We start from the raw sequence: 27,574 nt of genomic DNA, 5'->3' as shown, positions 1-27,574 counted from the left end.
TAAGTGTGACCGAGGTAAGAATTATTAAGTAACGTAACGTCTGGAAAATTGTCACCATGACAACAGGAAGAATTTATTCATGAGCGTCACACAATTATACTAATCAAAACACGGAGAGGGATTGAAAGTAGCCCGCACATTGTTGGGAACACCTGGCTTTTAGCATGAGAAAAAATGCACTGGCTACAGCATGGATGCTGACGTAGTGGATAATATAATTTCCTTGGATGAATAAAAGGTTTTGTAAAGCGAGCGGCGAGCGGCATTATGCGTTAACTCTTGCGGAAGATCAGGACCTGAGTTTATGATATACGGCTGGCGAACGAGCGCGTCGAACAACAATGTAAAACATAGCTAAAAGAGACAGTCGATGTGATTTCAGAGTCGCCATTGTGACGTCCGAAGGAGAGCAGAACCGCAGAAGTGAGTACCAATTTTTTTTTCACCAATTTTGTCAGATCTGTTCGATCGGTTGAAATACATGTCGTTATTTTATAACTGCAGAGAGTTCGGGGGTACATGCGGTTAAAGATCAGCGGGGAATTTTGCCAGAGGCCGCTAATGACTGATGTGCAAGGAGGATGATGATTTGCCGGGAAGATAACAAAAGATGATGATCTCTATGGGAAAATAAAGTCCAAGGGTTGACGGGGAGGATCCAAAAACTACTTTTGGGGGAGGGGGTGGGTTTCTTAGGGCGATGGGGAATTTAGATTTTTTTATGAAACTTAAATTATGGTCTTCTATACATTTATGGGTTTTTATTCCCGTCGGAGAGAAGAGAAATTAAAAACACCAAAAATCGTCTCCCTATCATTAGATATTTTTAAATTGTTCTCATTTGAGTGGGAGGTCATGGTCCCCGCCTCCCCCCTTCTGCTAGTGGGGATTGATGAAATAAACAAAACATGGAAAGAAGGCAAGGTGAATTGAGACATAGAAATTGGACTGGAAAACGCGCAAAATAGAAATGTGAGGTAGTCGTGGAGGCAGGGCAAAATGAGAATGTACACGAACTTTGAGAGTTGAGAAAGGCGGGGAAGAGGGCCATCAAAATTGCTGAACATTTAGTGGAAAAAAGGCTGCCAAAGGGATAGAACGACCGAACTCATAGAACTTAAATATTCCATTGGTAATAAAGTATTTAGTGTGTTTACTAGGGGTAGAAGGAGAATGGTAAACCAATTAACAACGTACACTATCAAACATGTATTGATGAAAATTAAATGCTGCACCAAAATATTTCTGAATTCCTAATTCCAAAGTAAAACTTTAATGATTTCGGTTTACATGTGTGTGGGCCGACATATACTATAATCCGAAGAAGCCATCCAATGCCTACACTTGAATGTGGACAATTCATACTCTTAAGATATCGGCAAAGTTTCCCTTTTCAGTTGTTTTATGGTGTCTTCATCCTGAGCGCAGATTTGGGGGCAATGGACCCATGAACCCCCCGCCCAGCCCCGTTTTTCTTTTGGGGAGGGGGAAATATTGAGAGAAGAGAGATTTTTCTATTTCTTTTCCCTTGCTTCTATATTAAAGCGTTTAAAAAGCACTTAATGTAGCCTCAGCCCTAGGAAAGTCCCTAAAATATTATATTGACAATTTCAAAATTTCTGTCCTATAGCCCCAAATTTGGGGCCCCTGAATACTTAGTTCTGGGTCAACCCTTGCACGGTCTTCCTATTATTTTATCTACTACTAAATTTTAACAGGCAGAGCCGATCTCCTCTGATTAATGTAAATCTCATTTCGTTTTCAATCAAGCCTTCCAGGAAGATTTCATTACGAGCAAATTTAGCTTCCCAGCGCTTTTCCTCTCAATTTCGTGTTTAGTCATCAGCGGTATGATGGTTATTTCGTGAGCTAATGAGACTCCATCGGGAATTGTGTTGATCTTAATATGCAACATATATCCTTCATTAATGTCCTCTTCCTTTTCCTTAATCGTTAATAATAACGCGCAGAGTCGCTTGAAACCAGTGCAAACTGTCTTCAAGTAGATACTTTTTCTGAAGAGTGAAATTATTTCACTCTCAGGCGGCTCCAGTGAAATTCCCGTCCTCCGTTTGAAACTTTAAACGAACAAGAAGAATTTGATTCAATTTATTTATCAGGGTTTTATTTCCTAAGTGTTGGAACTATATGGATTCTTTCCATGTAGTGTTTTAGTCTGGTTTCGGGGTATTTGTTTCTCTCTGAATACATGTAATCTGATCTCAATAATCTCACTCTTCCTAAATAAAAATATAGGTCTCTATACTGAATGATGTAATAGCTGTCTGCATTGAGCAATACTTTTTTCATTTACACGGGTAATTAATTAGCCAACAGGCAATTGGATTTCTACCTGACCTTATTTTTTTTAATAAGTCCAGTTTAAGCCTTAGCAAAAATTGGGGATTTTAGAGTAATGGCTGTAGAAAAGTCCTGTCCCCATTGAGGTTCCCCGGGGACTTACATTTAAAAGCTCACTCTGACTTGTGCCGTCGTGGTTTTATACTTTTCCTTTGTTTGCATGTCAGTTAGTTTCAACTTAGAGCTCCATGTGATTAATTAGGCAAATATTTATGCAAATACGGTAGCTATTAAGGAAATGCAGATGTGAGAGTTCTGCACATCTTAGTTGTCACGGCATAAAAATGAGTGTTCCACGTTTGCACAATGGTGCTGGTAACAATAAATAAATAAATGAAATAAATTATCCTTTCTACAGCCGTAAAATAAATTTTCATTAATTGCTTTATTCAATGCCTGAATGAATCATAAATAAATCCCTGCACCCTTACGAGTTAATTTTTTTTATCATCGATTAGAACGTTCTATTTACTGTGGATTAGAACGTTCTGTTTTCGGTGCAAACGCGCCATGACTTGTGTTTGGACGAAAAAAACAATGGCACGTGCATGACTACCACCAATCAGATGGTGGGGTTCATTCAGCCACTACACGAAATATTTTGTCTAACCGTACCGTTTTTCTGTGTCCACAAGCCACGGTCAACCAAAATGGTGGACGACCATCGCTGGTGCAGTACCACTGAGCCATATCAAGACCAGGGCGGTCGACTGGTATCCAAAAACACGTGGCTGGTCCCCTGCTTTCTCAGCGTTGACTACGTGCTTTTCGCCGGTGTCGGTGCCCTCTGGTTCTTTCTGGAGTTTACAGACTATCTTCCTAATCAGATAAAGAGAGGATTTTGGTGCAATGAGAGGCAGTACATGAAGCCGTACAACCGGGAAGAAATTGTTCCGGAAAGAGGACTCTACGTCATCAGTTTTGCAGCGCCAATCATTCTGGTAAACCTTTTCTGCTTTCCCCCACCGGCACTGCAGGAATACGTTCCAAAACTGATCATTCTACAAAACCCCGCAGGACAACACATTTGAAACAGCTAACAAACAACAACAAACAACTAAGGCCAATTAAAATTAATTCGTTGTTTTACATCACCGCCCGACCGGATTTTCCCTATACCGTCCTGACTTTTTTTTTTGATATTTGATATTTCCAACTTTTAACAAATTCCCGGCCCTTTTCAACCTTGTAGATGTGTCTGCACCAAGAAATGGCCTTGTGGGGTTTTTGTTCTCTAATCTTGCCCTCAACCTTGATCGATTGATCTGATCATGCTGTTATGATATTTGGAACACTCAAACGTTAAAATATTGTACAAGAAATATATTTTGGACTATCTGAAAAGTCTTGAAAAAAGTAACTCGAAATATCATATATCAAAGGTCCTCCCAGCCTAAAAATATAACTTTGAGTGATGATAAACGAGGAATTAATTTTAATTGGCTTAAAATAAAAAAAATCTAAACATACGAAAGCAAACAAACCAAACCAAACCAACAACTGACAGTGTGCAAAAAGCTTGTTGTCTTTCAGCAGGCTAGGAATAAAATTCTTCCATCAACATTGTCTAGTATACACCCACAGCAGAAGCACCATGTGATTTTATTAAGAAAACCAAAGTTTCAGACCATGTAAATCTTTTTTATGTCTCAACAGTAGTGTTTGGTCGATATGCTTTCACGGGTATTATGTATTTTTTTGCCCTGCCCAACGTATCTGTATATAGACATGATTTTTCAAAAGGGGTCCATTCATTGAGTCAAAAGAGGGAGTGCTCATACACTGATTTTGGTGAAATAGAAACTATTTTTCATAATTATACCTGCACTTGTTCAGAATTAGTCTATAGACTGATAATATATTATTTTAAAACTTGGATACATCGTAATTATTTCTTGCCACGAAGCAATTATTTCTTTGTTGTCGATATGAATTTCTATGGCTCAATCAAATCCTGGTAAATTGTATCAAAGGCAAAAAAACTTCCTTTCGTTAAACTCGATTTCCCGCCTTTTTTTCTCTTGACGACTGAATCTAGATCCTCCTCGGGGAGAGCATGTTGGCTCTATGCAAGTGTGATAATGGTAAAGACACAATGAAGGTCGTGCTGAGCTGTAGTCTACGACTATACACGCCCATGAGGAGAGCGCTGCGCTTCATCGGTGGGTCTTATATCAACACTTGTAAAACAGCGATTTGATACAGAATATTATCCGTTGGAAGATTAGGGGCGGGCCAATGGGAGTCTTAGTGCATGCCCACTTTTTTGTTTTCCTTTTCATTTACTGAGGATTTTTTGGATTGTCCTCACACCTGAGAAAGCGTATTATTAGAAATTTACATTTTTAACCCCCCCCCCACAACCACCACCCTCCAAAAATGGCTCTGGAACCACCCTCGGAGCTATGGTTCAGTTGATTAGAGGGCTCATAGAATTTCTTCGCTGGTCTCTGCGTTGCTGAGATGTATCAAAACTTGGGTTGGGAAAGGTGTAATCGAAACCAACCTTTTTGATGTTATCGTGAGGGTAACAATTTATGCACATAAAACTAAATGAACAGGCAGAAAGGTGGTGAAACCTGTCATTTGATTCTTACCTAAGTTGTGCAATTAATGGAGGAATTTAGTTTTCTTGTTCTATCGATGATTTCAAATGTATTAAAAGAAAGCACATTTCAAAGAAAAAGATCCGGGGAATTGTTTTATGGACAAGAATCATCATATGAAGTTCTTTTCCTGAACACTGACTAGTCTTGTTCTTTTTTCTTATGCTCCCCGGTCAAAGATACCTCAAAAGAAATCTGACAGCACCTTCGTCTTGAAAGCTTTCAAAAGTTGTTTTTGTGAACTTAAATTACAGACCGCGTGCATCAATCTATGGGTTGATTTGCAAACTGGCCAACTTTGGACAAATTCTTAAGGAATTAAACATTTTATAGTGGAAGATCTTACTTGCTCTTTACGATCGCGATTGAAACGTGAAGGTGTGTTCAGTTTTGGAGGATTCGCCACCTGGGTCATCACCGATTTCATCCAGATTGTAACTGGGCAGATGACGCCTTACTTCTTCGCTGCGTGCGATCCTGACGCCTGCAGTCCGATCTACGGTCCCGCCGACACGAGATTTGTCACGGACTACACCTGCTTGAATGGCGACCACGAGCTAATCAAACAAGCGAGGTAAGCACCATGCATGGCCATGGCCATGCATGCAATTAGGTAAAACTTGGGTATCGGTCACTTAGAGATGGCAATGATTTGAACTATTTTGATAGAATTGAAATTATAAAACCCAGCCTGAACGAGTCGCACTTTTGAGTTAAAGCCCCCAGAATCTTCTACATAATAAATATATTCATTTTTCAACTGCCCTCTTGTCCATTTTCCTCAGAATATCAAAAACTGAGGACCAATTTTTGCCCATCCCAGTGCAGTGGCATCCGGTCAAAAATAAGAAAAGCATTCAAAAAACAAACTTGCGGAGAATCCTTGAGCAACAAAATTACAATGAGAGATAAATTGTTAAACTGCTGTTTTGTCGATATATAGGAGGTCTTTACCGTCAATCCATGCGTCGCTGGGTGCCTACTCCTCTGTTTTTGCCACGGTAAGTCAAAGGCGAAAAACAGGTCCCGGTAATTCGGGCGATTTACGATTGTGCACCTCCAAGAGATTGCAACCTGTTGGCCAATCACAGCGTGCGGAATCTGTTGACCCTTTCCAAACAAGCATGGTCGACAGATTTTGCGCATTGTGATTGGCCAGTGCGTTGTAATCTCTAGGAGGCGCGCACTATTGCGAAATGCCGGGCCGTATTCAGCCCCAGAATGTGGGCTACACTGCGCAAAACGTTCGAGACTTCTTTCAGCATTAAAATATTTTCGTTACTGAGTTGTAAATAAATGTCTGATGTTCGCTCTTTGGACGGAACTTCGCCCAAACTGACGTCACACTGTTTCTTTCATGGCCTATTTTGTTGGTTGTCAAGCCATTACAGTATAATGCATTTTGTGTAGCCCAAAGCTTGCGTGCGTTGCATTATTTCTACGACAACATGCAAAGGGTGACTTAAAATGCCACATTCGTCTTTGGGTAATGCATTAAAATTGCTCTAACGGCCACCACTCATTTTTCCCGTCAAAATAATGTACCGAGTGCAGGTGTATCTCTCCACGCAAATGCAGTTCCGGAACGTCCGTCTGCCAGTCCCTCTGCTCTGTCTCACGTACCTGAGCTGCGCCGTTATATGGGGACTTTCTCGGGCGGCATCCTACAAAAATCACTGTTCCGACGTGTTCGCTGGATTCATCCTTGGAACTTCCATCGCCGTGTACTTGGTAAAAGAAAAAAACACTGACGAATACGAGTCCCCCCCCCCCCTTGGCATTTGAAATGAACCTAACTTGGTATGTACACGCTGGAGATGGAAAAGAAACATTTTAAGGGACACGTATCGTATCGGATAAGTTTACGGATTGCAAAATGGCAAAGCCATAGCCTACTGACTCATCTTTTCCATAAACTTCTGTCGACAGAGTCTGGTCATTTTGAAAGCATTCCAGGAAAGAACCCCCAAGCCACACTCCAATCTTGCCGTGACGCCGTCAAAGGACTCGTCCGTATTCTCAATCGAGGAAGAGCACTTCATGAGGACCGCGCCATCGTCGTTTGTTCTACCCAGAGTGCAACACTGCAGGGGCACCGACTCACCGTGCACTTCGCACATGTCCCAGCAGGTATGGATGAATCTAGCCGTGCGGTCTCACTTGGCATTAGCCGTGCCGATGAAACTTGCCGTGTTAAGAAAGCTCTGGAGTGCCATCAAAGTTTGTTTTTACAAGATACACAAACAAAATTGGAAAAAAATATATCTCATAACAAAAAAGTTTCCAAAAATAGAAACAATGTTTCATCACACATCACAAAGAACGATCTAAAAAAATGCATTTCGTAGAAACAAATTTTGGTAAAATGTTATTTGTAGAAACAAACTTTGAAAAAATATACTTCACTCTTTCAAAAATATACTTGATGGCACTCCAGGGTTTTCATACCATGCTGCCACAAATTTCTATTTTTTTCAACAGCATGGAAGTAACGCTGCACCTCTTTTCCCGGTCGATTTGTTTTCTAAGTGCCCTAGGCTTTTAAAAGCTAAATTGGTATAGCTTTCCCTCCCGATTGGTTTTGTACATTTTTTTACCCGAAATGTTGATCTTAGAAAACATCTATGCATAGAATTTGATTTGCTACATAAGAAATGAAACAAACCACGAAATCAAATTTACCGTAAGGGAAATTTTTCAAATTACATTTACAACTTGATTGTGGCGCTGGTGTAGTGTCAGAGCCGCCATCACCGTTAATGTCATGATAAACATCATAGTGATTCAAATGAACCTTACAATAATTTTGCAATAAAATGTCGGAAATGAAAATGGAAAATGGACAACAGACTTTATTTTAAGGCCGAAAAACTGTATTACAAGGTTGTTTAAAGCCCATTACCTTTTACTTACTTTTCTAGAACGGGATACCGCTCAGTCACAACCCGGCCTATCTGGATGATGTGGTCATTGTCCATCATCGGGCGCAACCGGGGACAATCTGAGAGTCAGTGAATATAATATTTAGGGTTCTAATCAGCTGGTAATCTCGGATGACGCCAACGAAAGATGATCTCAGGCTTATGAACCACGATGGGGGAACAGATGCTTACAGACCTTTTTTTCCCCGTACGACCGTCTTTTAACTGTTCTGGTTATCCTCCTTGAGCAGGTGCACACCCTCGTCGATTGAACAGAGCCATGTTGATCGGGAGTGCTCATTTTGTTGGTATCGATGCGACCGTAACGCGCAGTCTTTAAAGTCGTTTGCGAACCAGCGAAGTGCAGTTCTGACCATTACCTACAGAGGAGCCAGCGTTGATAAAATTGCGCCCTCTCTTGGGCCAGTTCGGTGCTCGTGCACTTACCAATAAGCATGTTCTCTCTACATGTAATTGTGCCTGCATCTCGGAAAGATGATGGTTTATAGCTGATATAAATAATGTACATGTAGTCCGTACGGCAGATGTTCGCGTGATAAAGGAGCCAGCATTTGGTATTAAACAGTTAGGTACGTTCAAGGTGATCCAATCGCATGATCTTTGCCACACGGCAGAAATGGTCACCAGCTAGCCGGCGTCGTGCTGTCGTTGGTGAAAAATATTGACGCCCGCAAATTCCAATTTTGAAGAAGTACCTGGTACACCCTTTACCCGTGATGTTCTTTACCAGCGCCGTCTCTGCTGTGGAGCACGGCTAAGTGGTAATGTGGGCCTCTCCTGCCGAATTTTTTCAAGAGTTATTTTTTTTTTCACGTTAAAACTGTACCAAAACGTATGATAACATTATATATATTTTAAACAATGAAATCACTTTCTCGGGCAAGAGGAAATCAGCACATAAACAATGAGGCATTTTAAAGAAAATCAACGTACACTTTATTCTCAAGAACTAAATAGCTAAATTTCAAGTACTAACAGCCACACAATTCGCTTTTACTAAAACAACGCCATTCAAACACTAACAGATGAAGAGTTCTATGAAAATATACATCATAACTTGCCCCGTGTGTCATATTAATTACACTTGTGACAGACAGCGCTTCCAAGGCCTGTAATAATAACAACATAAAAACTCCAACCAACCTCATCATTTGAATTTTTCATCAAGAGGTTAGTTTCGGATCACCGTTATTTCTCCTATAACTCGAACATCCGCCTTTAGTGCAGCCTGCAGTTTCTATAGCTCACAACATTGGATGCCTTGAAACATCATTTTAACATTCGTATTATCACGAAACGGGAGAAACTATTTATCTGTATCTTGTATAAGCATTGTTGTTCATCAAACTGAAACACAAGTACGCTATCCACCACAAGTTCAACTTCTAAGGAGTCAAACTTATATGTCGGGATGAGAAAAGTCGTTGTATATTTGGTGGTGTTCATCTTTAGCATCGGGGTGGAAACTATCTGTCGAGACCAGAGATGGTTTCAAGATTCCAGTTATTGCCTCTTGGAGAAGGAGATGCCGCAGGAGAACGGCTCCACAATCTGCTCCGACATGGGCGGTACCTTGTCTGTACCTGACTCCCTGGAAGAGCGGGAGGTAATTTGGGAGATGTTCACAGACACAGTCCCCACGGGAAATGTTTGGATCGGTTGCACATGGAGGAAGGGCATGCTGGTACATTCAGGTGAAGCGGGCAAGGTGTGTAGATACACCCGTTGGGCACCGGGAGAGCCCTACCATAATGGAAACTGTGTGTGCTTGTGGCGCGATCACAACGGCAAAATGGATGATACCCCATGCAGTCTTTCCTACTTTGTGATTTGCGAGAGCCCTGCCTTACCGATGGTCACCCCAGGGATGTCTTGCCTGCAGGCGTACGCCGACACCCGCTCCCCAAACCACTGCCTGACTGGTCACGTCATCAAGGAGTTCTCAACCAAGGGTGCCATCGCCTGTGGTTCAGTGTGCCGAGACGAACCTGGATGCAAGTCCTTTCATCTCCTTCGGGGAAGCCGCGGAGGAAAGATCTGCCAATTGAATAACATCAGTCGCTACGTTGCCGAGGAAAGAGACATCAAACTGGACAATTCTTGCAATTATTTCAATATCTTAACAAAAATGGTAGTCTATTTTGAAGACGGAAAGAAGCAGGAGGCATAAGCAGGTAGTAGAATGCTTACGTTCGATAACGTTATCGATCAAGTTGGGTAATTTTCTCATCTTTAGAAACACAGAGAAACCTTAATTGTATCGTTGTCACTTATATGTAGATTATATGACTTCGCATGCCATTTGGCCCACTAGTTTCCCCGCTGTTTTGTTACAACGAACCTCTGTTAGATACATGCTTTATTGCGCGCATTTGCAGGATGGGTAAACGAACTGCCGAGGCAATACTGTTCGAAGCGACAGTGATGTGGACTTTGAGATTTGAGACTTTGGACTAGACGCTCAGTAGATCAGAACACGACCGACAGAAATGGTGACTTCCAGACATGAGCACGCCAAGGATACCAGCGGTCCGTAAGATGGAATCGGTGATAACAGAGCCTGGAAGTGAGAAGTTTCCTTTTTTTTTCTTCACAGATTCACTCCAGGAAATCCCTTTGAGGATTTTATTGCTTCCGATTACGCTTAGATCACACAACCTTTTCCACATATTTTGTGCAGAACAATTGATTATTCATTGTGATTATCCTAATGACCAAGTCAATACAGCATATTTACGACAAAAGAAGAGAACAGAAAATAAAGCAACATGTATCAAGCCGATTCTACATTACATAAATAGTAGTGTCTTAAATATTTCAATAGGATAAAAGGATACATTTTAAATCAGGAAAACTTCTGACCAAGAGATATTAAAAATATTATCGTTAATAACACGCGTATATACATGTATTGTGACTCTGTAATGATCTATGCTTCTAAAATATTTTCAGTCGTTTGTTACTGTCTCACCAGACAGAAGTTCAGAAGATTGCATAATAACAGTTCCTTGCATACAAAGAGTTTTGTATAAATTCAATATGAACAATAAGTGATTTTAATGTGTAATAAAATAGTTGCCTGGTATTTTTTCTCCCTTAAATTAAGTCTGAAAAAGTAAAGAATTTAGGTTAATGCCTTTACAAGAAAACACCGCCACAAATACCACAAATGTAACACAAGCCTTACTATCCAGCAACAATTCCCTCTCAAAAAGATTGTCTGTGACCAAATGGATACAATTCAGCAAATCACATCTCACTTTCAAATCACAAGTTGTGGGGGTGTGACCCACAAAACTTGAACATGAACATTCTTGCTGTAATACCTAAGCCTTGATAGTCTGCCGTGTTTAAGTGTAAATACGAGTGGGTTTAATGAACTGAAACACTTTTAATATAGTAACGGTGAAAGTTAACTTAGTCTATGCTTCAGCATAAGAGCATCATGTTAAAATAGGTAATTCAGTATTAAATATAAAGATAATACCCAAATAAGTATATTCCAACTCCATGCAAATGAGTGGCTGGTACTTTTTTCTACTACCAATAAGGGCTTTGGTACATGTAAAGAGTGGGGTATGCAAAAAAATTTCATTTCAATGCGCACAAAGCCACAGAGTCTCCACATGGGTATCAGATGCAAGGCAGCGATGGTATTCAAGTGTCCACCAGTGCCTTTTCTCTGTTACCACTGCACTTCTGCATGGAGTCCGTGATGACCACTATTTTGCTGGTTGAAAGGAAATTGTTCAATACAGAAACATGAAAACAAAGGAACCGACCCCATTTTGAGAGAGTTAAACCAAAAGCTTAAGGAAATTTAAAATGCAAATTCTGACAAAGTTATTTTTTCTACCTTCCTTTTTGTTGTCCACGTTTTTTTACTCTTTTCAGCTAACAATAAATAGTAAAAAGCTTGTGGCAAAGTGGGCCGGAATAAAGGTGTGTCCGAAAATTCAGAAAAAAAAGAAAGTAACCCCAAGCCATCAGTGACTAGCCATCTCAACAATAGGGAAAGATTTCAACAACTTAACAACAGCAGATGAAGATTTGTCCGGAGCCATCTGCTCCTAAAACCGACACATTCCAGCCAGCTGATGACATACTTCATTAATGTGCGCGATCAGCAGTGCATTATAATCCACCACAAATAAAAATTAGAAGAATGCACATCCTTATAATGCCTAAATACTGAACAACGCTGACCTCTGCTTATCCGAATTTGCACATTTAGAAGTGTCCAACATTACAGCATTGACTCCGGAACCTGTGAAGAGAAAGAAAAAGCATACTTTAAAAAAACATGTTCGAGGAAAAAAAAAGTAGCAGGACGAGGCAATTTATAAATGCTCCGCAAGATACAAGTATGCACATCCATGCCTTTGAAAAGGATGCTTCGTGTGGACATCTTTTGTTTTCGGGCCCACACGAGGAATGGCATGCTTATAGACATACATCTGTGCCCAGATGTGTGTGGAAGGGTACTCACAGCCTTCTCCAGGGCCTGGGTCACATCCTTGACCAGGTCCTCCTCGTCCTCTATACCCACAGAGAGGCGGATGAGCGTATCGTCGATGCCCAGAGCCACGCGCTGGTCTGGTGGAACCGAAGCGTGAGTCATGATCGCACTGAGGAGCCAAAGTCAAAAGAGTGGCACTGGTTGTTACTTGAAAAAAAGAAAATGATGATCATTGTGTACGATACTGGGGTCGAGGAACAGGGATGGGACTGAGGGATGCAGAGAAATCTTGACGGCTTCGGCTACAACGGGTACCTATGAGAAAGCCATGAAACAGCACCTGCAGCCACTTGCCATACACACCTATCTTTCTCCTAGCCCCAGCCAGTTTGATTCCAAACTTTAGCCTCACTTGGCCCACCCAGCCCCTTAAAACCACTCACAGGATTTCCGGTCTAAATTCAGGTCACAAGCTACTCAAAAAAACAACAAAAGCATTTTTTTGTTAACTACTCAACTGTGCCTGGTCTAGTGAACGGTCTTGTGCTTGTCCTAAGAAACCGTCTTCTGTCCGGTCTTGTCAAGTTGTCAGGTCCCAACTACGACACTGCTCCCCTCAATTCTCCCACAGAGCCCTTAAACCTTAACCATCCAATGACCCCGCCACCGGAAAAGACTTACGGCAGCTCAGCCAGGCTTTCAAACCCTCCTAGGCTCTCAGCCAGTGTGAAGACCTTGATGTACTTGAAGAAGTCCCGGGCCTGCACCAGTCCTCCCTTGATGCGGAAGGTCACCATGCCGCCAAAGCCCCGCATCTGCTTCTTGGCCAGCTCGTGCTGCGGATGAGACTTCAGTCCTGAGCATTTGACAGAAGAAAAGGATACAGAGACAAATGAGGTGGGTTCTAAATTTTCACCAGGTTTGAAATTGACCTTGTTTTTGACTGTAGGGATGAGACGACAAAGAAATTTGACACTTGGGGAAAACCCTCGGGTACATTCACAGGAAAACATAGACGGGTAATGTTGACTCTACTCTAATGGTTTCAATCGGTTGACCCATCCGTTGGTCTTGAATTAATGCAGTTTCATGTCTGTTCCCACAATCCTTCCGGATTGTGGGAACAGACAGAGAGAGTGTAGGAAGAATAAAAACACAAAGGCAGATGCTGTACAGTCGACTCTCGTTAATACGAGGGCCTTGGGACTTTCTAAATTAGCTCGTATTACCGAGAGTCGACTGTACCAGGGATAGCACTGCTCGGCAGAGTTACTCTGTTCAGGAACTGGCCAACAGTCTCAGTCATCACAGCTGGTAAGCTATTTAAGCTGGACAACGCAACATCTCTAAAAAGACATAACTAAAGTGTCCTTCACAAAACTACCAAGCCAGGCCAGATTTGTTTTTCTTCCTTAACCTCAGGGGCGACCTACCTGGGTAAGTGACCTTCGCCACCCTGGGGTTGGCCTCCAGCGCTCTCGCGACAGCAAGGGCATTCTTCTCATGCTCTCGCATGCGCACGTGCAACGTCTTGAGCCCACGGTTCACCAAGAAGCAGTCGAAGGGTGAGGGGACGCCCCCAGAGGCTAAAAATGAAATCCAGTGAAATACAATAAGAAACAAAAAATTCTGGTGCTTAGTGTCCTTGGGGAACGGTTCATTAAGTGTCACCTGTCAACTTTTCCGTAGTGGGAGTAGGACGTGTGGTGTGGCACTGACTGCCGTAGCTTTTAAGCCATATTTAACCAGCAGTTTAAAGCCACCCGAGTTATTTCCTTTTGGCCAATAGTAACGGAAAAACTCTCCTGTATATGAATTCTGAAAAAAAAAACCAAAAAAACGGAAGATTCTACTTACCATACTGTAAAAAGTACAACTTGCTTTTGATGTCCTCCCGCTTTGTGGTAACCAACCCCATGACAACGTCGCTGTGACCGTTGGCGTACTTTGTCGCAGAGTGAAGCACAATGTCGGCTCCGAAGTCTAGAGGGCGCTGCATCAATAGTTACACACAAGTGCAATTTAAAATATTTGTTTCTTCTCTTGGAAGAGCTGCAACACTGTTTCCCATGCTCATAATGTGAAGCTTGAATCCAGGGTTCTTTTAAATACCGTATGTACAAGACAGCCTGCATGGTGTTCCACGAAAATCCATTACTGTTGGGGCTGTAAATGAATCGCTTCATTCACATGAAATCTTTAAATTACAATTTATATGCGCAACACAAATTTTGGGCAGATTTTCCCAGCAGGGCAAACAAGGGACGTTAGTACAAAAAAAAAAAACATTACTGAGACAGTGGATGAAATGTATCCACCTAGCTGTAACAGTAAAATGTGAATCATGTGTTTATGTTTTTACTTTGTAGATTGCTAGATTTATAATTTATTTCAAGTAGAAAGATTACAACAGAGAAACGAAAAGGAAACCTCCTAGTTATTCACAACTTCTCAATAATCAAGATACATAAACAACATCTATTTGGATATTCATAGGTAAAATGCCTGTTTTACAAATGTCATAAAAATGCATGTATCAATATGATGTTCTTTTTTCCAGGTAAAACAAACATCCGTTAGAATGACCATATGTTTATCTAACTGCCTTCCACCATGAACGAGATCATTTTTTCGAGTCACTTTCAGTATTTCAGGTTTTTTTCCCAACTTTTTTTCACATTTACATGAAGTTGGGCCACAACAAACTGAAAGCTGGACTTTTGATCCTCAAAAAACAACAAATTACAGCTGCCATCTAAGTAATTTCCAAATTCTGGAACCGTGCCAATCGACTGCTGAACACTGCAAAGGTAATTCATTAACAGGTAACACGATGTCCACCTTGTACGAAATCAAGCTAGTTCCCACCAATTTGGAACAGAAAACAATTTTCTGTAAAACCGGGCTGATGCAATCACAATTTGGAATTAATTCTTTTTCTTTACAGAAAAACCTGTCAATATTAGTCCCTTATGCCGGAAACAATTATAGATTATTAGGGTTTATCAATATTATTCCCAAATCAATAGAGTGTAAGCCTTATCGTTGTCCAAAAAATAATTAAACAAACCAATGGGACATGTTTTATTCTTTCTTATGCCAAAATTCTATTTTATATCGTTCGAGCTAGAAACATTTATCTTTATATTTCCCTCATTCTATTTGTCCAACAATGTCTGCCCTTGGTTGGATAACACCCCAAAGTGGTTAACAAACGTCCGATATCATAACAGAATCAAGATGGGGAGCAGAAACGGCCAGGGGTTTACCTGGAAGTAGGACGAAGCAAAGGTGTTGTCGACAACCACGATGATGTCATGAAGATGAGCCACCTTACAAATTTCCTCTATGTCCACCAGCCTCAGCGTGGGATTGGTAGGGGTTTCAATCCAAATCAGCTAAGAAGAGAACAGACGTCAGAAGTGGTCTCAACGGCAAGCTGTTATCATTTTGCACACAACATTCCAGTTTGATAACAAATAAGTAACTCATAAGTATGAAGGAAACAATCAGAAAAAAAATTGGTGGTGTCTGGAATGATATACCAGAATGCAGCGTGGTTTCTACTCCATTAATAATCATACAGAACCAAGGGTGTAAAAGTAGAAGCGAAAATGAAGCAGTGAAATTCAAAGACTAGATAAAAAAGGCCATTCTGTACAGTATCAGCGGTATTGCATTGATTTCGTTCGTGGAGTTCCAATAAATGTTTTCATGATGCTGTACACTTCTCACCTTTGTGTTGGAATCAATAGCCGCCTCTACCAACGCCACCTTGCTGGCATCCACCATTTTGATTTTCACGCCGGAATTGACCAGAATGCGGTTGAAAAATCGGTTGGTGCCCCCGTAGAGGTCGTCCATGCACACCAGGGTGTCGCCGCTTTTAAGCATCTGGCAAATGGCAGTCGTGGCAGCAAGGCCAGACCCAAATGCCAAACCTGGTTGGTGCGGACAAAAAAAAGTGAAGGTTTATTTCATTTACTTGCTCCCCGAGATTCCATTTTTTGCAACAAATGTTGTTGCTTATACCTGACCAAAAGCAACATTTAATTTCAAAATAACAATTGAATGGCTGCTTTCGAGAGAAAAAAATACTCCCCTTGTCAGAATCTATGGCCGTTTTCCAATACTCAACTTTGTCTCCATCTCTTCGTCTTCGTCCCCGAACCCAATCCCAGATTGAGGGCCTGAAGCATTTAAATCAAATTGGAATACTTTAAGTTTTTGCTCTCTTGCATCTTATTTGATGTTTTGTGGCACCATTAGACTAATTAGTGCGCTTACAGCTTCAAAGTCAGCCAGTTAAAAAAAAAGTTGGAGCCTAAGACGGAGCCAAAGTTGAGTATTGGAAAACGGCCTATATGTTGTAAAAAGTACTAGATTTTCATGTACACTGTACATGTAATTTATAGTTTATTCTGGAAACTGGTTCAGTGAATTAACCATTTGGTTAGAGGCAAAGTCATAAGTACCGGGTATGTGTCAAGAAAGTGTCGCATAAATGGCAGTCATAGATAACTCTATAACTCTGTGTTTCTTCATTGACAGGAACACATGTATATAGTTTCAACAATTCAACATGAAACAGGTTGTGGATTTTTGAGAAGAGGTTTTTCTTTGAACTACATCAAGTGGGTTTTTTGCCTTACCGTATTGGGCACCATCTAACGCTGCGATGCATTCTTCTAGGGCTTTCCGGGTAGGGTTGCCCCCTCGACTGTACTCATACCCCTGGTAGAGAGGAGAAAAACCATTCTCCAAGTCAAGAAAGAGTCAGACTTTTCAAGGAGTTGCATGAAGGGTTTACGGGGATAGGTGCTAAATTCCAAGTCAAGAAAAGACAAACATAACCCCCCGAAAAACCTAAGGCTAAATGGCAAACTGAATTATTTCGAGGATGACAAGATTCTTTTTGTTTTTCTTCTCCACTCTGAAATTCAGCACATTTTGAGCCTACAGTTCCACAGAAATAATGATGAATAAATGTTAATTCCATGCATGACTTATCTTGTGTGTTTCAGAACCACTCTTACAATTTTACAACAAATCTCAATATGACTTTGTGCAGGACAAATGTCAAGATAATATGCAAACAAGTTTCTCCTTCCCGCAGACAAAAAGCAACCCCTACAATTTACATTTGACGAGCCATGTGATAAATTTGGTGAAGCATGTAATAACAGATATCTGGGGTGTGTAATCATTGTAAATCAACTCCGAGGCAGGATATACATGTATGGTACATGAGGTAAAAACCCTCCAGATTACATTATACTGACCGATGCACACCAAAGGGTAAATTACTTCTAAACATGGACTTTACAAGCCACATTTCTCGTTTTTAACCAGTGGTCCTCTGCAACACAATAGATTCCGAGGTGCAATAATTCAACCAGGCAACCAGCTATTAAAAGTGACCCAGCAAATATTGGAAATATCCAAAATCATACGCTGTTTAAGCAGTAGACATGTTGATACATATTTATGCTTCATATGTCAAGAGAAAGCCAACAGGAACACATACAGAATTCCATAATATTGATTTGAGATGTAACTGTGGCTTTTTTCAACATTCAATTACATTTTAGTTAAACCTAAAAGCTTCAAAAGTAAAAAGGTAGTTTAAAAATTGGTTTACAGGAATAAAAAGACAAAAAAAACACATGAAAACAAGACAATATACAGTGTACATGTACATGTGTACAGTATCAGTACACGTACATGCACACTGTCTACATAAAAATGTATCATACAATGTCACTGCACAAAAAATGCAAAGGTTGCCCTTTGGCTCATTTTATAAAGTTCCTTGTCCCACCAGTATCACCCCATTCCAAGTGGAGGTGTGCCTTCATGACTCAACCAATGAGATAACAGAACACAGCGCTACGCCCACGCACCACCTACTATTATGAATCCCTGCTAACTGCCTGTACAAGCAAAGGATAAAGTTTGGACCAGGTCACGGTGTAAACGTCTACTGAAGATGATCTAGTGATGTCTTTTGACATGCGTAAACTTTTCATTGAAGTGACTGGTTCATTTAACTGTGAAAGAGTGAATACAATCAACATGTCTGTCAGCCTGTGATATTCAATCAGCAAAGCTTTGCTCCAGATAAGCGGATTTTTTTTTGCTGCATACCTGGCTTTTATATATTTTACTGATGCCGGTGTGCACAGAAATTCAGATATTTATGCATATTTTGAGGGCCCCCAGTCAGTACTTTTCAAAATGACTGAATGACACTTGATGCAGAAAGAATCCCTTCAGTCGGCAGAAGTTTGCCCAGCGTTGAGTTGATGCAAATCACATCGTTACTGGTTACATTCCTCTGAGTACAAAATGATTTAAGTAGCCTTGCTCAAATAGAGATGACTTTTGCACCATGCTCAATCAGCTTACATGTGCACAGCAGACGACCGGCAATCTAACGCTTCTCTGGATTAATGTCAGACCATTTGCCATGGCTTTCTCATCCTTGCAGGGCAGAGCCTAACACTTGAAAGTTTCAGAGTAGGCCTAACCATAGAGCTAGGGCCTAACCCTTGAAAGTTTCAGAGTAGGCCTAACCAAAGAGCTAGGGCCTAACACTTGTCAGCCTAGTTTTATAATTGTTACATAACATGTCTGTCGGCTGCACTGCAGCTGCACGAAGAGGGTTTCTACCAGGTATTCATATACAAGACTCAGGGTTACTTGCGGATGTGCTTTTGTGTCATTTTACTATAAGGAAGGCAAATTTTCAAAGAGAATTGATTCTGGCCAGACATAACAACAATGCTTCTTCTGATCAGGTATAATCCTATAGTAGTTGACAAAGAAATAAAGTGAGAAGTACTTTAACCTGAGTGGTTGAACCTACCCACACCATGTGTAGATCCCCAAAGTTAGAAGCACTATTGAAAAGCTATAGCCAATTCCCCCCCCCCCAAGTTAAAATACTTTGTGGTTCAGTTGATGTGTATCCATTTAGTGTGAAAACCACAAACACAATGGCTGGGGGGGGAACACTTTATTGTATGTATATGTAAGGTGCACAGTGTTGCAATCCTTGATGAAGTCTCTGATTGCATAAATGTGTCCAACTTAAATGGTGTAATACCAAATTTATTTTGAAGTTTTGAGCTTCCCGACCCAATCTTTTTGAAATGTATGCAACTTCCAATGCCACAAATAAGGAATATGGGCATCAATCAAGACCTGCTATTTGTCTTTCGTCTTGCTGGTATATGCACTATATTTGCTCGGAACGCTTAAAGTAACCACAGATATATACATTGAAACCTGTAATTAATGCCTAATGATCTGTTATGCAACATAAATGTATGTGCCATTAATATATTATATTTTGTCTCAGGTTCAAAAAGTGTATCCACTACATGATTAGCTATGGTGACTCAAGTCGAATCTGCTTCCATGGCTCCAAAGTGTTGAAGTCATCATCCAATAAAATGGAAGCTTTAGGCATATACATGTACATGTAGTGTGAACGAATGATTGTTAACGCAGCATACTGTGACAATGTGATGACGCAAGCTAGACTCCGATGCCAGCCAGTGGCGTAGGCACCGTGTACCTTACATGTACCTGTACCACAAGAGATCAAGCATAATGCACATCAGTGTACACGAGTAATTCATGATTGATAAAATATCTTGTACAACAATCTTATGGTCAAATGTAAAACATCAAAGGTAAATCTCTACATATGGCAGTAACATCAAATATACAGTGAAACAGGAAATAGGAAGGAATAGATACTTTAGATCAAGGCCTACACAGATGAATATAAGCGACATGTTTCAGGTTCGCTGCCAATACATTCATGCTACACATACATGTACATGCGCAGCCATGCATGCCAGTAACAAAAAAAAATTCAAGGACACTCGGATATTGTTATCGATCAACTACCTGCAAAATTCGACCACTGCAATGCCACTGATCTATGTCAGGCACAAAAAGCATTTTCACGCTGGTAATGAACTGAATTGTATTTCAAATTTTACACAGTCTGAAAGAGAAAAAAGCATTTTCAAAACGAGCGGATTCAGCTTAGACTTCAGTTTCGCTGCTTTAGTCAGAGCTTGAACATGTGGTTTCGAATGCTGCTTCAAAATGGCCGGAACCAGACACTGTTGCTACACCTCGTGATTCCGGGCAAGCTTTTGCATAGCCACCGCCATCTCTGGAATGGACTGGTTCCTTTGTGCCCTTCTCATCCATTGAAAACAGAGTATTGGTGCAAGGCGTCTCTTACGTAACTAAGCAAAAGCCTGCCCCAAATCAAAAGGTAAAGCAAAAGTGTCTTTTGTATGGAAATTAAACTGTTAGCTTCACCTAAATTAAAAGAACTCAGTGTACCAGTTTTTATTCAAATTTAACTTGCAAAAGGCTAAATTCACCAAAATCATTCACATTTTAGAAGTGTTCCAAATGAAAAAGAGGAAATATTTCTATTACATGCACATCACTTGCCACCCCCAAGCATAAACCTAAGACTAAGAGACTGGTCTGAAAAATTGTGAGTGTTTTCTAAGTGAAATGCTTCAATATTTTCCCTGCTAATTTGATGAATTAGGACTTGTTATCACTTTCCGACAGCTTATGACCTCTGCAAGGGAAATAAGTGATGTTTGTCGGAACAGAAATCCTGTGCCTCCATATAAATGAACAGACTAGGCTGTAATAGCCCTCGTCCCTTGCTATACTGTGACATTGCAGAACGGTCATGTGCCAAGTTCAGAAAAATGACATCTGGTACACCATTCAAATGTCATCTTAAATATGCATACATGTACATTGTGTTCATGTATCCCTCATGTCAAAATGCACAGCATGCTCACAGCCTTCAGCACATCAGTTGTGTGCACGATGAATACGATGCAGGTCCGCAAAGAACATTTTGGCACCTGTTCAGGTCTGTCAGGGAAATTCAGACAAATTAAAAGTAATTCTTTCGTGTGTCATAAAAACCGTAGATCTGTTGACTGCCGCTGACAAGGCTGATGTGCTGCAGGATCTAAGAATTCATCCCTGGCCTTACAGACACACAAGACACCCTAGGCTCTGCCTTTAATATCTCGGGTGCCATGCACCCCTCGCCCTCTGGAAACAACGTCCAATATCACACAGTTACACCCACCAGCCTCACCAAGTGAAAAACATCACACAGCTTCAAAGCTATGTTAATGTTCTCTGATCAACAACAGCAAGTCTCCATCAAACTGATTCACACTGTGCCGAGTGCACAGTGTGCTAACGTGAACATGTTGAACCACCTTGGATGAACTTGGAAGTTGGAGGAGAAAAAAGGCTACTCCAGGTCTAAGATAAAACCGATCTAACTCCCTGGACCATGAGTAATAGTTAAAAGGCTACTTCGCCGACATACCGCTTTCAATTCTCCTGGGGCAGACTGCTTGAATGTTGTCGACATGCAGATCAGCGGCGTCACGGCGTGCGAGGCCCATTGCTCGGGGTCCTGGCCGGCGTGGATGGCTGCTGTGGCAAAGCCGGGGAAAGTGGTCTTCCTCTTCTGCGCCGAATACTCTGCGTTTGGCCCATTCATCGTGAGACTGATCGCGACTCAAGTGGAAACTGCTTCAGTGGTCTGCTACAAAATGTCGAAGTCGTCGTGTAAAACGGAAACTTCTGGCATATGGTGGAACAATTGTTAAAACGCAGCAGTGCAGTGACGATATGAACTGATGGAGATCGGCTGTTAACGTAACGTATGTGTGTACACGCAGATGCCGGCCGGTGCGGCGCACACGCATTGTTATGTGTACAAGTACTACACGAGATCACGTGGGGCGTTACAATTATGAATGAGTGATGCAATCAAAAACTGCAACGTCATGCATTCACCGCTCACACGCTTCTTGCATGGGGGGTAAACATTACAAAGATGCAAGTCATTTCAAAGGTGGAACGAACGTAACTTCTGGAAAGAAAAATTACATCAACTTTTTATTTTGGCATAGATTGCTCCCGACTAATTTCTTCCTGGTCAAGCCTGTGTTAGGGCGGACCCAGAGTGGCCAACGGGAGCCATTCCTCTTACAAAGGAACGGACATTATTTGTATGAGAGAAATTTGAGAGTCTATTCCATTCCCCCTCGTATATGCGGTGTAAATAGCCCAGGCATATAGCCTCACCTCTCTGAAAGGTCCAAAAAAGGTTATTTTAAAAGAAAATCCTGTTTTTTTGCTCTCCTCCGTTCGAGAGTGGTGAGTTAAAATGTTTATCTAAATTTGTTGAGTTTTGCATTCGAAAATATTCGTTTCACATTAAAAATTAATTCCAAAGTTTCCACCCAATTATTCTGTTTGCTTTTTTTGGGGGGGGGACATCGATTTTTTAACATTTGACTGGAACCACCAATAATTTAACACTTTAGACGGTACAAATTACACCTTTCCAGGACATTATTCTACTTTTTGTGAACCAAAATGTGGGCGATCGAAGTTCCTAAAATCGCCACTTTGCCCCCCCCCCCGCCAATTCAATTCAAAACCTTGATCAGCGTTTTGGTCCTAGGTTTGTTTTGTTTTGAGTGTTTGCGTCATAAAATCGAAGACAAATCTTAATGACTTCTGGACACGTCTTTATCACTAATATGTGAAAATTTCACGTAGTTAATTATCACACAGTTTAAAAAAAAACTTCCGTATTCCTGTACATTGTATTAAGACAGTGCACCCTAAAGCGTTTCAGTAGCCTCGATTAATGTTGCTACCGCTGATACTTATTCTCCCTCACCGGGGTTTAAGGCTGAACTCAATTATTTCTGCACCTGGTCTGATGACACTAAATTATTAATGTTATGGCTTTTTATCAGTTGCAGCTTACGCTATAACTAACACTAATACCTGGGATTGAAGTAAAGAAACAGGGTTTTAGAAGGGGAATCAAAGTCTCCTAGGGCAACTCGAATGCCCAGCGAGCGACCTTGGCTTTACCGATGCCGAAAATATCGGCAAAACTCGACATAGTTTGCCGGGCGCAAAAAACAAAAACAAAAGACTGGAAACGCAGCTGAGCTGGATATTAAAGTACGCACGACGGTGTCATATTTTTTTTCAATAAAGAGACTTATTTTCCCATGGAGGTACTTGAGTCGGGCGCAGGATACATTTTTAAAAATTTTGCTGTTAGGATGAGAAGGGCGGCCTAAAGGCGGGAAAACAAAACAAAACAATCCTCCGCCTCACCCCCCCCCGTCCCCGGCAGCGCGTTTATTCTGTCTTAGATACACTACGTACTTTCCTACGGAAAATGGTTTCAAGTTCTTTGCTAGTCTTAATTCAGAGGAGACCACTCTTCACGCCTTGTGGAAGCTTCCCTGTTGAAGAGTACTCCTTAAAAAGTCCTAGAGAGCCGTTATGTCAGCTTTTATTCGAGTACGGGATTCCCGAGCATCTTTTGTGAGAAAAATTGCTACCCTGGCGGCGACGTTGCGCCTGTTAGGAGCGGGGAGTATGGTGTACTATTTACGACAAACATTTCTCTCTCTCTCTCTGGCCTCCCTCCAGGCGACGCAACTACGCGACGCGACGGCACGACAGCTCCCTTGCGTCGTGCCATCGGGTCGCACCGTCGCCTTCTTGCCATTACCTTTGTACACACACGACGCGTCGCGTCGTGCGTCGCGTCGTGCGTCGCGTCGTGCGTCGCGTCGTGCGTCGCGTCGTGCGTCGCGTCGTGCTGTCTCAGGTATTTTCCATGTTGCATTTTTTGCCGCCTAAACGTCGCCCCTTCCGCCCCTCCCTCGCGTCGTACCGTCGTGCGTCGCGTCGTACGTCGTGTCGTGCATCGCGTCACATATTACGTCGCCTGAAGCACGACGCGACGCACGACGCGACGCGTCATGTGATGTCACCCTTTGCTTCATGGTGTTGATAGAGGGCGCCTTTACTGTTTTCTTTCATTTCTGTCCCCGTGCACGTGCTTGCAAAGTACACGCTATCTACTCTTTGGTGTTGATTTGTTCTTGTTTTTATCTCATCCATTCCTCGATTAGGATTAATTTCTGTCATATTTTATTAAGAAAAAGAAAAAAGAGCAAAAGGAAAATCGTCATATGTAGGAACTGCTCTCTCATAATAAGTGGAAGCCCAGAATTCGTCACCGTCTTTAAACCCAGCCAATGATTTCTTTTTAATTTCTTTTCTTGTCGATGAAGTTCCCATTTATGGTAGATTTGTAATCTCATAGATACCGGAATTTCTCCGTTGTCCATCCCGGTAATTTCTAAGTAGTACTCCCGATTCCCCATACAATTTGTCTACAATTGTATGACTGCAAGTTCGACCACGGGAAGTTACCACCGAGCCTGCTCTATAATAAAATCAGAATATTCCGTCTTGATTGCAGTCTGATTGCAGCTATTTTTCAAGTGGTAACCCTCAACCTTCTTGGGCACTTGGGCACTGGGTAGTTTTTAGCCATTCTGCTCTCATAGGATATCTCAAAGACCCAGGCAGTTGATCCTGGCAACGATTTACAAAATCTCACTATTTCGGGGGCCAAACAATCTCCTTTTTTTTCAGAAAAATGCTGGGCTGCTACCTTTAATGCCAAGGAGCTGAGCAGAAATTCTTACTTGAATAGTGGACTGCATGCATCCAGGACATGGCATTTGCTCTTTGTACGCTGAGGCCATGGGCATGCAGAGCCTTGAACTGACAGCTTTTGAAATATTGTCCAATCGTATAGTATAGATGGTAGAAGAACTAACTCAACATCACACCCAAAATTACTTGCTAACATACACGGAAAAAGCTGCCAGATCGAGGCTCTGCATGCCTATGGCGGTAGCGTACAAAGAGAAAATAGGTAGCAGGTCTTGTTTCTGTTATTGTTCTTTTTCATGGCTACTTTCTAACTTTGTGTTTTCGTTAAGAGTGAGTTGTTGAAGAAAAGGTTTGTTTTTTTAACCAAATGTGATTAGAAAGAGCGTCACGACCAACTATCAGCCTTGTCTTCAGGAAATAAATAACATGAGCCACAGCGTTGTTTAAACTTTTCCCGCTCTAATTTTGATCTTCCTAGTAATTGTGTAATAGAATTGATTTTGCTCCCCCACTTTTTGAAATCCTAACTCCCCCAGAATTAGGTCATACAATTTGTGTGGATTGCTTGGCAGCGCGTGTGGGCAGTTGGTAGCAGAACTTGCAACCAGCCACAAGAGTCTTTGATAAGGAGCTGATAACTTCCCTAGCCAGTGACCTTCCACTTCACTTGGCTACTGGACTGAACAGAGACTGTTCTGTTGTCTCTCTGTGATTTCTCCTTCCATCGAACCTGCCATACTAACAAATTCGTCCCTGTCCTGCTCCAAGCAAAAACATTACCCGTGTAAGCCTATTGAACTACACATGCATACGTTGCTGGACAGCGGGTGGCCTGGACCAGAGCCACATGAATTCCGTTCCGAAGCCTGATTTAGTCAAGGGGAAGGAAAAACTGTGCACTTGAACCCTAAACATCAGATAGCCCAACACATCTTCGCCATCCATTCAAGTTCTTTTTACTGCAAGCCTTTCTACTGCAAGCTCTACAGCTACTTGCCAAGTCAAGACAAGCCAAGTCGTCCCCAACTTCAGCAATAGATGGTCTTCAAGCGAGGCCCTTTATCTATTTTCATTTCATATCTATTTTTCACAATGTTTTTCTGTTAAATTGAATCCCTGGGTTTTTTTCTTCTTCTCATTATTAAAAAGATGCTTTCTCTAACGTGAGGGTATTTGTATTTTCGTAAGCCGTGCGAAAACTTTTCACTATATTAGCCGGAAACGAATTAATTGTCACTGGTTAGCTGATAATAAAAGGCCTAAACTAGTAAACAAATAAACAATGTAAGCAGGTATCACGATTCTCATATTATGTCCGCTACAATATTTCAAAATCTATTCTAAGATACAATACATCAATCATAAAAACGTGCTTGCTAATGTAAGATGCGGATCAGAGGAGAAATTATACATGTGTGTGGCTAAACAGAGTTGAAAAACAATGACACGACCACAATGATAATAGCGTCTGCATAATGTTTTATTTAGAAACACCAACTAATATCATTGAAAGTGTGGTGCTGATGAAGGTAACGAGGAAGACTGGCCTGAAGGAAGACTAAGAGGGAATATTCTGAGGGTTTTATAGAGCAGGCTCGGTGGTAACTTCCTAAACACGTGGTCAAACTTGCGGTCATACAATTGTAGACAAATTGTATGGGGAATCGGGAGTACTACTTAGAAATTACCGGGATGGACAACGGAAAAATACCGGTATCTATAAGATTACAAATCTACCACAAATGGGAACTGCATCGACAAGAAAAGAAATTAAAAAGAAATCATTGGCTGGGTTTAAAGACGGTGACGAATTCTGGGTTTCCACTTATTATGAGAGAGCAGTTCCTACATATGCCGATTTTCCTTTTGCTCTTTTTTCTTTTTCTTAATAAAATATGACAGATATTAATCGTAATCGAGGAATGAACAAATCAACACCAAAGAGTAGATAGCGTGTACTTTGCAAGCACGGGGGACAGAAATGAAAGAAAACAGTAAAGGCGCCCTCTATCAACACCATAAAGCAAAGGGCGACAGCACACGACGCGTCGCGTCGTGCGTCGCGTCGTGCTTCAGGCGACGTAACAGGCGACGCGAGGTACGACACGACGTACGACGTGACGCACGACGGTACGACGCGAGGGAGGGGCGGAAGGGGCGACGTTTAGGCGGCAAAAAATGCAACGTGGAAAGGACCTAAGGCAGCACGACGCGATGGGCGACGGCACGACGCGACGCACGACGCGACGCGTCACAAAAGCAATGGCAAGAAGGCGACGGTGCGACCCGACGGCACGACGCAAGGGAGCCGTCGTGCCGTCGCGTCGTGTAGTTGCGTCGTCTGGAGGGAGGCTAAAGAGAGAGAAATATTTGTCGTAAATAGTACACCATACGGGAGCAGCCCGGGCTTTTTTTTCAATGTTTCGGACCCTTATTCTTGCGCCGCCAAGCGGCAGGAATTAGTGACACGACGTACCATTGGCTTACGAATGGGGGTGTGTCATGACGTATGTTTACCTAACCAAAACTGGTTTCACAACGACATCCAATGTATAAGTTGGGTGGGTACCAATTGATGACGTTAATATCTTTTCTCCTTCTCAGAGTTGTCATGACTGTGT

General features: G+C 41.6%; 3 protein-coding genes across 3 annotated transcripts; 2 read left to right on the top strand and 1 right to left on the bottom strand.

The window, feature by feature from the left end:
* Positions 1-110: 110 nt before the first annotated feature.
* On the top strand, positions 111-8,537 carry LOC110977443 (phospholipid phosphatase-related protein type 1-like). The gene is made up of 8 exons (XM_022231585.2): positions 111-423; positions 2,997-3,302; positions 4,400-4,523; positions 5,346-5,541; positions 5,911-5,968; positions 6,522-6,698; positions 6,897-7,097; positions 7,889-8,537. The coding sequence occupies exons 2-8, from the start codon at positions 3,012-3,014 to the stop codon at positions 7,970-7,972; spliced, it is 1,131 nt and encodes a 376-aa protein (XP_022087277.2). The 5' UTR covers positions 111-423; positions 2,997-3,011; the 3' UTR covers positions 7,973-8,537.
* A 201-nt stretch (positions 8,538-8,738) lies between these two features.
* Positions 8,739-11,877, top strand: LOC147797060 (uncharacterized). Its single transcript, XM_087144220.1, has one exon. The coding sequence runs from the start codon at positions 9,321-9,323 to the stop codon at positions 10,077-10,079; it is 759 nt and encodes a 252-aa protein (XP_087000346.1). The 5' UTR covers positions 8,739-9,320; the 3' UTR covers positions 10,080-11,877.
* On the bottom strand, positions 10,521-22,140 carry cth (cystathionine gamma-lyase). The gene is made up of 9 exons (XM_022231584.2): positions 21,769-22,140; positions 17,021-17,102; positions 16,104-16,309; positions 15,638-15,766; positions 14,226-14,361; positions 13,802-13,954; positions 13,050-13,224; positions 12,399-12,537; positions 10,521-12,176 (listed from the first exon to the last, which is right to left on the bottom strand). The coding sequence occupies exons 1-9, from the start codon at positions 21,943-21,945 to the stop codon at positions 12,156-12,158; spliced, it is 1,218 nt and encodes a 405-aa protein (XP_022087276.1). The 5' UTR covers positions 21,946-22,140; the 3' UTR covers positions 10,521-12,155.
* Positions 22,141-27,574: the final 5,434 nt, after the last annotated feature.

This window comes from Acanthaster planci, linkage group LG12 (genome assembly GCF_054643075.1).
Source record: "Acanthaster planci isolate LZ-2023a linkage group LG12, COTS_SCS, whole genome shotgun sequence".
Classification (NCBI taxonomy): domain Eukaryota; kingdom Metazoa; phylum Echinodermata; class Asteroidea; order Valvatida; family Acanthasteridae; genus Acanthaster; species Acanthaster planci.
The sequence above is the reverse complement of the archived record's forward strand: the minus strand, read 5'-3'. Positions and strand labels throughout refer to the sequence as shown.